The sequence below is a fragment of the Onychomys torridus genome, chromosome 16 (genome assembly GCF_903995425.1).
Source record: "Onychomys torridus chromosome 16, mOncTor1.1, whole genome shotgun sequence".
NCBI lineage: Eukaryota > Metazoa > Chordata > Mammalia > Rodentia > Cricetidae > Onychomys > Onychomys torridus.
In genome coordinates, this window is record NC_050458.1 from 34,606,778 (window position 1) to 34,620,734 (window position 13,957).

General features: G+C 43.5%; 1 protein-coding gene across 3 annotated transcripts in view; it reads left to right on the forward strand.

Annotated features, from left to right (window-relative positions):
- Khdrbs3 (KH RNA binding domain containing, signal transduction associated 3) overlaps nucleotides 1–13,957 on the forward strand; it is a 166,019-nt gene that overhangs the window by 68,942 nt on the left and 83,120 nt on the right. For all 3 annotated transcript variants that reach the window (XR_004946803.1, XM_036208763.1, XM_036208764.1), the window contains exon 3: nucleotides 9,640–9,756. Coding sequence is in view for 2 of the 3 variants with exons in the window: in XM_036208763.1 (XP_036064656.1) it covers nucleotides 9,640–9,756 (117 nt within the window). In the remaining variant the exon portion in view is untranslated. The remainder of the gene's footprint in view (nucleotides 1–9,639; nucleotides 9,757–13,957) is intronic.

The window sequence follows — 13,957 nt, forward strand, 5'->3', positions numbered from 1 at the left end:
GCAGAGCAGAAGAGAGTAGCCCACACTGTGGGGCCGAGGGGCGGAGACACAGGTGGAGATGGAGAGATGGAGAGGCGGTACACCTGCATCACTGCATCCCTTTTCACAGGTAACTTCTACCACATTGCCAAAACAAGTAGTTACTTCGTAACTGAACAGCACAAGGTGCATACAGTGTGTATGCTAAGAAGCTTGTTTGCCAGTAGAAAGAAGAGTCAGCGTTAGGAGCTGGTGCGACTTTGTTTTGTATGCAGTTCTTCTTTCTGCCTATCAGCTCTGAGCATACCGCTGTTCTTCTCCACATGTCCTGCACTGTAGACAGGCCTGATGGCCACAACTGAACTCCACAGGTCCTCGTGACGGTTTGAATCTTTCCCTGTTGTTTTGTTTCTCTTCATTGCAGTAAACAAGGATGCGGTCTATTTTAGTGTCTGTGCTCCAAACCAAGGCATCATTTTTGCCTACTCGTTACCACTGTTACCACTTCATTAACCCCGTCCCACTCACCCCTCAGATATTTCCTACCTTGACTCCCCTTCCTCTTTCTCCCTGTATTTTCTTGCCACACTTTGTGAATGCTGTCATCCTAACCCACACTGCTGTAAGAGCCTCTTAGCTGTATCAGTTTCTTGCCTTTGATTTTAAATCCTTCAATTAATCCCCCTCCTTTTTATAAGTGGATTGATACGATCTCTGGTTTTCTGGATTAACATTTTCTAGTTATCTTACGTACATCTTCCACTGGCAAATTCAACTTTATCAGACGGTGATGAGAGATATGTAAGTTAGGAGTCCCTAAAGTGTGTGTCACCTGCACATGCCTGTCCACATCTTTGCCACCTGCTCATATAATCTGGAGAAGTTACTTGTGATCTCCTTTCTTTTTTTTAATTTGGTAATGTCTGAGTACACTAGGTTCTCTGCCATTTACAAATCCCATGTTAAAAGCCACACTCGATAGAGCAGTGCTATACTTTCCCACCAATAATAGTTATATTTGTGAGGAACATTAAGGCATTTAAATAATAGCATTTATTGGCAGCTTAAATATGTTACAATAATCTCGGTAGCAAAGAGAAAATTGGCATAAATTGTTGAACAGTGCTATTAGATTTGAGGGGTAAATAAGCTTTAATTTCATAAGTATTTACTGAAAAGCCATTATTCAGGAAAGGTAGAAAATTGAAGTGAGTTCTACAAAGTTGAAGAGAATGTATAATGTTAGCGGTGGAGACATTCATTTCATTAAATAATATAGGCCGAAGGGTCAATTAATGTAAGGGAGGGAGTGGGGCAGAGTTTGAGGGAGCGATGGGAGGTTATTTGGAGAGTTCTTGGTGCAGTGGGAATGTGATAAGAACAGTTCCCACAGTTGAAATTATCTCTGTATCCAGTCTGTTTTGGTGAGCCCCACACCCACTGTTACCACTGACTTTTCAACCATTGGTAATACAGTAGTGGCATTTTAAAGACACAAACGTGCATTGTTACAAACCTTCATACATGGAAGGTATTGGTCCTGGGCATGCCTAAAGTGATGATGCACAGGAGGTGTTGACGGTGGCCATCCCTGTGAAATATACCAATGCGCCTGCTTCGGCCTGCTCCTTACCTATCAGTTCCTGAGCTCTTAAATTAATTTTCAATGCATACTTTGTATTTTGTTCAAACATTAAAAAATTACCCAAACCCTTTGTTCTTTAATGTAATTCAGCCTTATCTCTAGAGAATAGGTTAACATTCCCTGATAGGTACCTCCATTGTTTTATATTGTCCTGGGATATATATATTCATTTTGAGAATTTTAAATACACATTAAAATTTTGTAAGATCCTTGGGTAGAAGATATTCTTGGTCTGTTAGCACTGATATTCCAGAAACCTAGTTCCTGTCATCTGTGCCTGTTCCTATTCTATGCTGGCTTGTACTCAAGGCCCCAGTAGTTACTGATAGAACTTGAGTATTAATTTGGATTTATGTTTTCCACTCAATTTTATATGCACAAAACGTTGCTTGCCTCCTGTAAACAAGGTTTTATACTAAGTTGTTGTTGAGGTACAAGGATGAGTGAGACAGGGCCTTTAACCACGGAGAGACTACTGCCCTGTTCTCAACTTGAGCAAACAAAGCAAGTAGTCAGGTAGACCTTCCCAGTCTTAAAAACACCATGGTGTTTGAAGCAGTTAAGCCTCCATGGTTGATTGTGGCTGCCTGATCAATTCCATCTGTGATGGTGTAGCATGCTATACCGTGCCAAATGACTCCAGATCAACACGCATACCCTTTGTCTGTCCTGAAATACAGCTTCCTGTGCTAATAGCATCAGTAGGACTGAATCAGATTAGGCTTGAAGAACTGACGGACAGTGTCTCTTTCCCTAAACCAGCCGTCCAGCCCACTATTGTAAGTGAAGTCCAGTATACACAGCCAAAGGACAACCAGGGAAGCCAGTGAGGACTGTGGTTCCCAGGATCCAGCCAGCACTGGCTTATGAGCAAAGGGAATAGGGCACCCCAGAAGTGAATCTGCTCACCCCCATGAACATGGTTGTTGCATCAAGTTTTGCCATCCTATTTTTTGCCTCCCAGTTTCTTTTTTTCTTTTGGTTTTTCGAGACAGGGTTTCTCTGTGTAGCTTTGCGCCTTTCCTAGAACTCACTCTGTAGACCAGGCTGGCCTCAAACTTACAGAGATCCACCTGGCTCTGCCTACCGAGTACTGGGATTAAAGGTGTGCGCCACCACTGCCCGGTCAAGATGTTGAGTTCCCTGAAAATGGAGTTATGGGTGGTTGTGAACCACTTTGTGGTGCTGGGAATTGAACCCAGGTCCTCTGCAAGAACAGCTAGTGTTCTTAACCACTGAGCCATCTCTCCAGCTCACGCCTCCCAGTTTCAGTGTGGATTGTCTCTTCTGAGACTCATGTGGAAAATGGGTTGCCTTTCTGGGGGTGTTGGGAAGTGGGGCCTTTAAAAAAGATAAGATCTTTATCAGGTAGTGAAGTCTTGATCTCTGGGCAGGATTAGTTACCAAGAGAAGTGGTTGTTATTCAGCTGGGCTACCTCCTCAGCATTCCCAGGCTTGCTAGCCTTCTGTGTTCTTGCAGATGTTCTTCTGTGTTAGCATGCAGTAAGGGGCCCTTCAAAGGCAGCCTCCAGAACGGTGATCCTTTGAAAACCACCCAGTCTCATACCTTCTGTTATAGCAACAGTAGATGGCTCCAGATGCCCCTTTCCCTCCTTGTGCAAGTTTCTCAATTGTGAGCAAATAAATAAAATGGCTGTTGTCCAACACTGTTAAGTTTGTAATAGTTTGAATGTAACAGAGTTGATCCAGATAATAGTAAAATGGAGCCCTCTCCCCAATTTACTCTGGAGTCATTAAGGCTAGGAAAGAACTGATTGTCATCTATGCTTGTACTGTTTCTTTAGTTAACTTAGATAATGTCTTGGTAAAGGTTTCAATTTCTGTTAATAGAACATAACCACCATATTCTGTGTCAGTGTGTTGACTCAAATGGTTTAGCTCCATTTAAAGTGTGGTAGTGGGACAATGGAGAAGACTCAGTGGATAGGAATGTCTGATGCTCTTCCTGAGTTCTGGTCCCAGCAGCCATGTCCAGTGGCTCACAACCACCTCTTCCAAACCTCTAATGGAACAAAGGTCATCAGATCTAGCAAGTGCAAGTTCATTGAGTAAAATGGCATCAGGAACTGCCAAGTGTCAGTGAGCTCACGAGTTGGTGGTCCCTGTTGTTAGCGACAGTTCACCACATAGTCCTGCTTCTGCTTAGCTGTGTGGCCCTGGTGACCCTAAGCTCTTTATTCTAGTGCTCATTCCTCATGCTAAATTTAGATTATATACAGTGATGTATAATGATGTTGCAGAATGACAGAGGGATTGAGATGGCCAATGGCAAATGCAGAGCTGATATGGATGCAAGGGCAAGTGTCTGTAGGGGACCAGATAAACATTGTTGAGGATGTGCACAAAATGGACAGGGTAAGAAGGATGTGTGTTTGGATGGCTCCTCCGGTGTTCTCCTAGCACAGGCCTATCATACTGTTTGCCTTTAAGTCTTTTTGTTTTTGTTTTGTTATGGGTGCTCTACATATATGCCTGCATGACAGAAGAGGGCATCAGATCCTATTATAGATGGTTGTGAGTCACCATGTGATTGTTGGGAATTGAATTTAGGACCTCTGGAAGAGCCAGCCAGTGCGCTTGACCTCTGAGCCATCTCTTCAGCCCTTTATTTAAGTCTTTTAAATTACCGTGTATGTGTGTGTGTGTGTGTGTGTGTGTGTGTGTGTGTGTGTGTGTGTTGGAACTCTGTTCGTTCCTTCTGTGTAGATCTGGAGGATTGAATACAGGTGAAGAAAAATGTGGCTTTCTCAACATAAATGAAAAAAAGGCAAATAGTGAGGATTCCTCCTCTTATATGATCTTGCACCCATCCCACCCTTGGTCAGATGTGTTCATATTTGTGTTTTCTGATATGGTTTTGATATGGCCTTGTGTTGGTGACTGCTGGTGGTCTATGGTAAGTTATAGGTGGGGATGCTTTACTTGTATGAATACCCTAGCTCTTCAGTCTGCACTGTGGGTTGTTCTGCTTTGTACAGAAGGAAGTTGTTTGCTGTGCAAGCGAGATGTAGAGTTGTTCTCTCAGCATGTATATTCACAGTGGAGCCACTCAAGGCAAGGCACAGCCTGGAAGCCATTGTCGGAAATGCGTGGAATAGCTTAGAGCGAACAGGAGGATCCAACACAGGAAGCACATTTTTCCTTTTTAAATTTGGTTTGTTTTGTGCTGTCAGTGATCAGATCTAAGGCCTTTTACATGCTAGGCAAGTGCTCTCCCTCCAAGCATCAACCCCAGTGACAGGAGCTTTGTATTTTGAAGTTCTTTTTTGACTTCTTGTCCAGAGTGTTTTTATTCTACAGCTTTACTGATACAGTTGTGGCTTTCCCAACGTAAACAACAGAAGATAGGTAGGTGCTCAGGTTCCTGGTCCTCAAGTCTTTACTGCTTCCCCTTTTCCCCACAGACTCTGTTCACTTCAGGGGTAGTTTGTTTATGGCAGAGCATGGAGGGTTAGGAAAGGTGTGGAGGGTGTGGAGATTTCAGAGTTGAATAAAGTATGTTCTGCAGTACCAAGAGTCCAAGGGAATGTCTTTAAATAGTTTGGTTTGTAGAGCAAGAAATTCAGAAGTGAGTGGCTTCAGAATGTCAAGAGAGGCTTCTAGAAAAGTGGATGGAGGTTGGTAGACAGGGAAGGGGCTCCAAGGAAGGCCTAGGTTGCACATGGCATTGGATTTACACAAGGTTTGTGCCTTTCATCTATTTGCTATTGCTAAAATGTTATATTGATATTAATGTGGACAGTTTTAGGCAATGACCAAAACACAATGAGGAAGTGATTTCCAGCCTCCTGGGCAGAGGAGATAGGCAGAGGTCTTGGCTGTGTATGTCTGTCCTCTGCACTTCCCTTTTCTGTCCTAAAGTCACTAATTCTGTTCAGTCCCTTCTCCTCTTCAGTCCCCCTACTGATTTCGGTCTGAGAAACTCCTTAACATCTGGGGGTTACCTGTGCCCCTGCCTTCTCACTGAGACCAGGGGCTCACAGACAGCTTAGCTCATGCCTGACTGTCCCGGAGGCCATTCGTGTTTGCTGTCTGTCTCTGTCTCTTAGAAGACATCATCATCTGTGTGTGTATCTCACTTGTCATCGAGCAGACCTCGGTACTGGCAACAGGCTCTGGACTGCTTCTGTTTCTCACTCGGCACACAGACAATATTTTGCCCTTCTTCCCGGAGGTGACTGATGGGTTAGTTGGTTCTGGGTATTTCAGGAGTGACTGCTTTGTCCTTGTCCCCAGTTCATCAGAGAATTGTGGATTAAGGATTCTCTCCTTTCTTCCCTATGGGCCCTGGGAACAGAATTATCCTTCAAGAAAATGTCAATCTTTATAATTCAGTGACTGAATTATACCCTCATGCTATCGCAGATGCCTGAGTTTCGTGGCTTTCTGTGTGTGCCAGGGAGCTGTGGGGTTAGAGTTCCCTGGGATAGATAATTTGCAGCAAGTACAGCTATTTTTTCCATTTAACTTTCACTCCTGCTCTCTCAGCCAAGCTGCCTGGACTGTGTAGAAGCATGGTGGCTACACTTCGATGAGTCTATGAAGGAGAATCCTAAACATTAGGACATAGGTTCACAGAATAGTGGTACCACTGTGTTCTAGTCAGAGACCTGCTATGGTCAGGTTTCTCTTTCAAAAGGACCCCTCTCTGTTGATGGAAGGAAGGAACTAGAAGGAGATATAGAAAAAGGCCTCCAGCAGTTGTGTATGAGAGGAGCTAGCCAGCAGGTGGCTGGTAATGTAGGGCTGAAGCAAAATGGACAGACTTAAGTGTATTCCAACATAAGATTGCTAGCATTTAATTAATTAGTGCCTTAAACAGTTTGTATGCTCTCTGCACAGGCGTTGTAAATAGCGCACTGCACACAGAAGGCCTGGCCAGGACCCTCTGGGTAAGTCAATCTGGAGATGGCCACTGGGGTACAGGGAGGTGGTGCCCTTTGCTGGCCTTGGGGCTCTAAAGAAGAATGCTTTTGAAACTTTGAGAGCAGAGCATTCAGTCAGTTCTCAGTGTTGACTTAGAGTCAGTGAAACATCCATGTAAACTAGTCAACTGTTTGGTGAGAACCCAAACATGGGAAGCCTTTTAACAGAAACCCTTTGTGTTCTTCAGGTTTGCTTGTGATTGTCTCCAGGGAAAAGTTTCAGATCACATGTATAGAAGGGCAGCTGGTCTTCCTCAGCAAAGATCATGGTTATTGCAACTCATATGCTCTCTCTGTTGAGAAATACTCACTGATGTCTATTTGCCATCCTGGTGGTTGTGGAACTTTTCCTGTGTGTGTGGGGTGTGTGTATATGGGGGTGTATAATCAGCATGTGGCAATAAATCATTGCTTCTAGAAATGATAGCAGTTTCATTTTTAATGCAGATGAATAAATGAAATTATTCATTACATTTTGACTTAATGGAGAAATGAATGCTGAAATGCATTAGTTCTTACTATCTTCTTGCAGACATAGTTGCCATACTAAAAATTGAACCCTGAATTCAGTAAGACAGACTATGTTTATAAAGTCATTGCAGGGACCCAGAGAGGGGCTGTTGCAGCAGGGATGAATGGATGATGAAGACGTAGAACATAGACAGTGCAATTCTATTTCACTATCAAGGAAAATGTAACCATGAAATTTGCAAGTGAACGGGCTGAACTAAACCATGATATACTGAGTAAGCAGTCCCAGAAAGACAAATGCTACATGTTTTCTCTTACTTGTGGATCTGGCTCCAAATCTTTAGATTTGTGATGTCACCTGGAGTAACAAAAGGAGCCAGGAAAGTAGAACAGGACCATGATGAGGGCTGTAAGGATGGAGAATCGTGGGACATGGGTGCTGGGAATGGGGAAAGGGGGAAACTTGGGTCGGGGGACCCGTGTGTCAGGGAAGGAAGGTAACACAGGGGGGAGGTGTAAAGGAAAGATAAATAACAGTAAGAGTAGTTGAAAAGTGCATGGGGGGAGCTATAAGGAGACGTTTTATAGTCTTTAACCTACATGCACACATACGTACATATACACGTGCATACATGCTTTCGTACAGTGTGTTTGTGTATTCATATGTGTGTAGTTTCAATGGAGTTACACCACACAGGGTAACAGTGTTCCCCCAGGAGGCATAGACTAACAACAAAAACCCCAGTGCCAGGCAAAGGAAACCTCCCTTCTAGTTGTCTGTCAAGGGAGTCTAGGAGACTCCAGAAATAATACAGACTTTTGCCATTGCTTATGATTACATCGCTTAACTTATATATTATACCTTATTGCTGAAGATACCACACACTGTGGACAGAAGACTTGGAGGAATGGAGTTAGAACTCAACTGGAAGCCAGTTATTCCAGGTGAGGACTGGCTCGCACAGTATCAGGAGCTATGCTTGCTGCCAAGGGAGAAACATGACCAATAGTCCTACCCAGCTGTAAAACCTGAGAATCAAGACAATGACAAGCCAGAAAAGTACCTCTGCTAATTCAGTGGTGACACATCTTCAGGGTCATCAATAGCTATCTAGGTTGGAAGTAATTTGTGTTTGTTACTGTAAACCTACCCAAATGTTACCCATGGCTGGTGAGGTCATGGACCCTCTAGGAGAACTTAACTGCTGTTAGTTTACTAAACAAACCAGTATAATTTCTAACTGCATTCTAAACACTTGTCCATATACCCACACATAAGTGGCGCTCACCCCTCAACAAGGAAGCTTTTTTACAGTACATGGGTGCCACTATCAAGATCCACAGTTGGTCACAATGAAGAGAATAAGTGACCATGGAGAGCCCAGCTTCAAATGGCACATCTACAATGCACATCTTCTCTTAATGCTCAGGGAACATGAAGGAAGATGGGGTGGGAAGATTGTAGGTGGACCAGGACATTATCTGTGGGACTGTTTTATAGGGAAGCGGCACACAATGAGCTAGTTAACATGCCATCCTGGATGGGGCCGGTGTGGGGAATCTCATAAGATTCCATCCCTAGATGAAGAACTACAGGCAGTTAGTGGCTAGTGGGAGGGAAGAATCAATCTTCTCCTGTGATGAACCCCCTGGTAGGTTATCCAATCCCAAGTGGTCAGCTCTTAACACATTCTAAACACATGTACATATGAGAAGTGTTCAATGGACTCAGCAGATTGTGTGTGTGTGTGTGTGTGTGTGTGTGTGTGTGTGTGTGTGTGTGTATGGAGGGATGATAGCTGGATATAAGTAGAGTATTTGTAATTTATTTCAATTACAGAAAAGCTTTTGAAACATATCCATTTCTCATTTTAACTCCTTTGTTCAAGGTGTTTCTTGCATGTGTGTTATATGCTAAGTATTATTAAAATAATTTATTCTCGCTGAACCACCCAGTTCTTAAAATGACCCTGGGAGAGTGGTCGCTTTCCTCTTGTCCTCTGCACAGGAGAAAGAACCAAGAACACTGAGGACGTGTAAACCACGGTAGTCTAAGCTCAGAGGCTGTGTGCTCAGTAACTCACTTCTCCCTTGCTTATTCAGTTAGAAACCATAGATAGATATCCAATTACATGAACATCCTGCATTCTCACATCTACTTGCTTTCTTGTGACTCATTTGTCAGTCACTGACTGAGAACTCACCAGGGTCAGTCCATTCATTGAGAATGAACTCACCAGGGTCAGTCCATTCATTGAGAATGAACTCACCAGGGTCTGTCCATTCATTGTGCTGACGAAACATGAGAACCTATGTGTCCCATTCCAGGATAGTTTTTCTCACCTGTGTGCTCATCCTAGCCCTGTTTGTGGTTGGTAGGAAGTTCATAATTACCGCTGTCACCAAAATGGCTAGTACAAAAGATGACTTTTAAAATTTTACCTCTTTGATACCACTTTGGAAAACTGTAATTTATATAGCAGGAAGAAAAATGCTTGTTAGTGATAAGTGGTGTTTGGTAGTGCTTCCCAATGTTCAAGGCTGATAAAGTATTTTATGATTTGAATGTTACAAATATGGCTGGTTTGTTTTTCCTAGTTCAACTTTGTGGGGAAGCTTTTGGGTCCACGTGGCAATTCTCTGAAGCGCTTACAAGAAGAAACATTGACAAAAATGTCCATCCTTGGAAAAGGTTCCATGAGAGACAAGGCAAAGGTAATATTAATTATAGACAGTGGCGGCCTTGTTGGTCATGTACTATGATGTCTATTTATGTACTATTATGTCTGTTTGTCATCTGTTGTGTTAACACCTAGTGTTTAAGAGCTAAGTAGAAGCTCAAGGATTATAGGAAAATGTATAAAGTGATATATTTTGATGCCCTGTAGAAGATTGAGTTTCTCTGGCTAGTTCCAGAACACATAGGGTCTTACCATTTGTACCTTTTAAGAATCATTTCCAAACTCAAACAGTAGTGCTTGCATTTTTTTTTTTTATTCTGAATGCAGCATGGCACATTTTATAATGAAGAGAAAGAAAAGTTACCTGTACTCCCCACCCTTTTACTTAAATTAGTCCCTTTGGGATTTTTTTACTGTGTAGATTTTTTTATATACTTCTGCATGCTACATAAGGATGTGTGGTCAACAGTGGACCATTATGGCTGTGGTCTCTTAAGACTCCACTGTCCAGTGCTACAGCTGTGTCTGTAAGTGGGATGCTTCACAGTGCTCACAGAAGAATGTGGCTTATAATGCACTTCTTACAACGCCTTTCAGCCATCAAATGATGTATGATTGAACTTGACTTACAGTATGTGTACATTGACTTCTTTTCCTGCCCTTTGGTTGATATGCTCATTTTGTGACATTTAAAAGATGCCTTTAAATGTTTTCATAATTGCTTCATATTCTGAAAAATATTTGTTCTTCATAGAGGTATTTGTGTTATATGCCCTGTTGTTTGAGAGGTTAAAAATTACTAAGTTACTTTATTGACTGGGAATTTTCACCTGACAGTGCTTCTTACGTGGCTCTCTGTTGTCTAGTCCCTCTTATCGTTAGTGGTTTGCATTACCGAGAACCAAGCGCACATTCTGGAGTCACCCACTCTGACACATCAAACGATGGGTTTTAGATCTAAAGTTACTCAAATAAAATAGTGTTGCCTCTTAACAAGCTACGTCCATCTGAATGTCGTTTTCCTAATATGAGAAATATGCCTTTAATCTGTGTTATACTTAGGAAATAGGACAGATGAGAACCTTTTCTTATGTGCTAAAGCCCAGACTTGGGAACTTGGGGCACTATCCCGATTAACCAGAAGAATCGGCTCCATTATCAGGTTAACAGTGAAGCCCTGTGTCTCTGACAGCAGTACTAGGGGAAGTGGAAAACACGCTGTGTATCAAACGCACCCCAAGTTTAAGACACAGGTTCCAGAGCCCCCAAAACTTTAGGGTAGAAACTCAGTGTTTTCAGTATAGGTGTGAAACTAACCTAGTGGCACGTCGGTGTCACACCTCACAAGTGAGGACGGCAGCTCAGCTCTCTCCCAGTTATGTCTGCACATCCATTCACAGTCCTAGTTTGTGCCTGGCTGTCCATGCAGCAAGTGGGATCCTAAATACCACCAGCTTGCTATCAAAGTTTAGCGATCCTTTCAAATTATTCTGTCTAATAAGGCTGTGGCTGTTCTCTGCTGCTGGCACACTTGGCACCTAAGAAGGACAGTAACCAACCACTCTCAAGAAAAAGGAGTCTGTGTTGTAAAATAATGAAGAGCCCCATCCCTGTCACTCTGGTGACTTCGCATACAGCCTGAGCAGCTCTGAGCTGTTTGGAGAAGAGGGGAGCGCCGAGACGTCTGCCACAGTAGTTCCTCATGAATGCCTGTCACTGAGTGTCTCCTCTGCGTTTGCTGTACAAGCACCCTGTTTATAAGCTTAGACCTCTACCCCAAAGCACTTCTCCCATTTCTGTGTCTGACCACATGGATCCATCACCAAAAATGTATGGTGATTCTGTGTTTGGCTGATCATTCTGTCAAGGCACAGAATAAGGCAAGGAAGAGAATATGTTGTACAGTGTGCACTCCACCCAACCACTGTCAGTGGAATAGACCCAGAAGTCTATGTCCCTGATGTCATGAGCCCTACTCTGCTTGTTGGCCCTAAGCAGAGCAGTGTAGAGTCAGGTCTACTAATTCTCAGTCTCTTCAGAGATTTCTTCTCATTATACCATTCCTCTAGAAAAACATTCAAGATCCTGGAAAGACAAGGGGTGTGACCATTGTATGCCCATACCCTGTTCTTCTAGAATCAGGGAGCAAGCAGGAGTGTGAGCATGGGCCAGGAGGTAGCAAGTGGGAGAAATAACCATGACAACTAAGGTCTCCTTTCCAGGAGCTGTCTCAGTGGTTTAGGCAATGAAGATACTAACTAGATCGACATCCTGGGTGTGAAAGACTCCGTTTTGTTTTGGCATTTGGGTATTTAGAATTATTTGCATTGGGCTGGAGAGATGTCTTAGAGCTAAGAGTACTGACTGCTCTTGCAGGGGTCATGAGCTCAATTCCCAGCAGCCCCCTGGTGGCTCACAACCATCTATAATGAGATCTGGTGCCCTCTTATGGTGCTCAGGCATACATATAGACAGAACATTGTATACATAATAAATAAATAAATCTTAAAAAAAAAAAAGAATTATTTGAGTCTCTGCCCAAATGGTACCAATACAGTTCTCAGATTTTCATAAGTATTCACACAGATGTCAACCCAACTCTCATAAAGAGACTGAACTTGTATCTTTGTGTTGGATCTAGTACCCTTCTTTGGCTACCTGCACTAAAATCGCCAAGGGCACTTCTGGCTCTTCTGTGTTAGCTTTCTATCACAGTAGCAAATACTTGAAATAACCAGTTTACAAAAGAGGAAGGGCTTACTCTGGCCCACACTTTTGGGGGTACCACCCTATGATGGATTGACCACATTGGGGATCTCTAGTGAGACAACACATCAGAGTCTGTAGTATAAAACAGCAAAAGCACTCGTAGCCAGCAGGCACGAGAGAGGATGGGACTGGTACCTACTGCTTCTTTCAAGGCACACCTCCAATGATATGACGATCTTGCCTCCAAGCCACCTCCCCCAGTCACCTTTCTGGGGACTGAACTTGTGAGGGACACCCAGGATCCTAACCTTAGCAAGCTCTATGCTCTGTTCCTTTTCAAAAAGCTCCCTCTCCACTCCACCCTAGCAGCTTTCTCTTCCTTGGATTTCACCAAAAGCAACCACAGGTGACAGTTTAAGTAACCGCTTTCTCGTTCGGTATGCACCATTGGTATCCCATTTGCTGGCCCGTAGCCAGCTCTTCCCTGCTGGAATGCTTGGACATTGATTGCAGTTGATCCTTTTAGTAGTTTAACATTAGCCTGCATAAATTCTCAGTCAATCATGTTTGTTTCTAAAGAGATAGCCCTTACTTCGTTTTAAAACTCTGATTTGGAAAAAAAAAGTCACACTATGTTCTAACAGTGTTCACTACTCTAGCAAATTTAACAAGAACCTGTTATGTTCATCTACACCATGCTGACTGCTGCCGGTGGCTGCCTTCCTGTACGTGCAGTGGTGCTGCGGTCTGTCGGGGCTGCAGTTGATGTCAGTCATTGTTCTGTCCATTCTGCCCACATCATCTACGTTAGAGGTGTGTCCTGCTCTAGACGGAGCGCTGGACACTCTTCTGGGGAGTCTGACGTCAGCAGGCCCAGGAGATAACCCTGCACTAGTGCGGTCCCATGTTAAAATCCTTCCTGATGAGATAAAGGCGCCCATCCAAAGTCATGAGTCAAGTCTGCATCCTTCCCCAAACAGTACTCTTCCCTTCATTAGGAAGCCATGGAGCAGCTTTTTGGGACTCACTCTGGATGGCACAGTGACTAGTCACAATACCTCCTTCATGATCCGGCTGAACTTTGGGATAGAAACGAAAAACATAATCCGGCACTTCACATATCATTAGGCAAGATGGGCACACAGGGTCTGCTCTCTGGCAGTCGCCTGCTAATGAGGGAAAACCAAAAAGAAAGAAGTGGACTTGAAACATTTTTGGTTGTTTTGAATTGTGGTGAAGCTTGGTGTCAGCATCCCAGAAACAGCAAGCATCAATAGTGCAGAAGTGAGCTGGGCACTGAGCCAAGTAGAAGAATGGAGTTTTGTGCATAGCTAGGGTAGATAATGGGGCAGGCAGGAGCAGACAGGAGTCAGCATGTGACCAAGGGCAGATGATGCCTTAGGGGCAGCATCAGGACAAGGGAGACTGCATCCCAGCAGGATAGGCCTGTCCAGGGTTCCTGAGAACCTGGGAACAATAGGATCAAATTTGTAGTTTAAAACCATCCTGGGTTTACTGTGGAATCT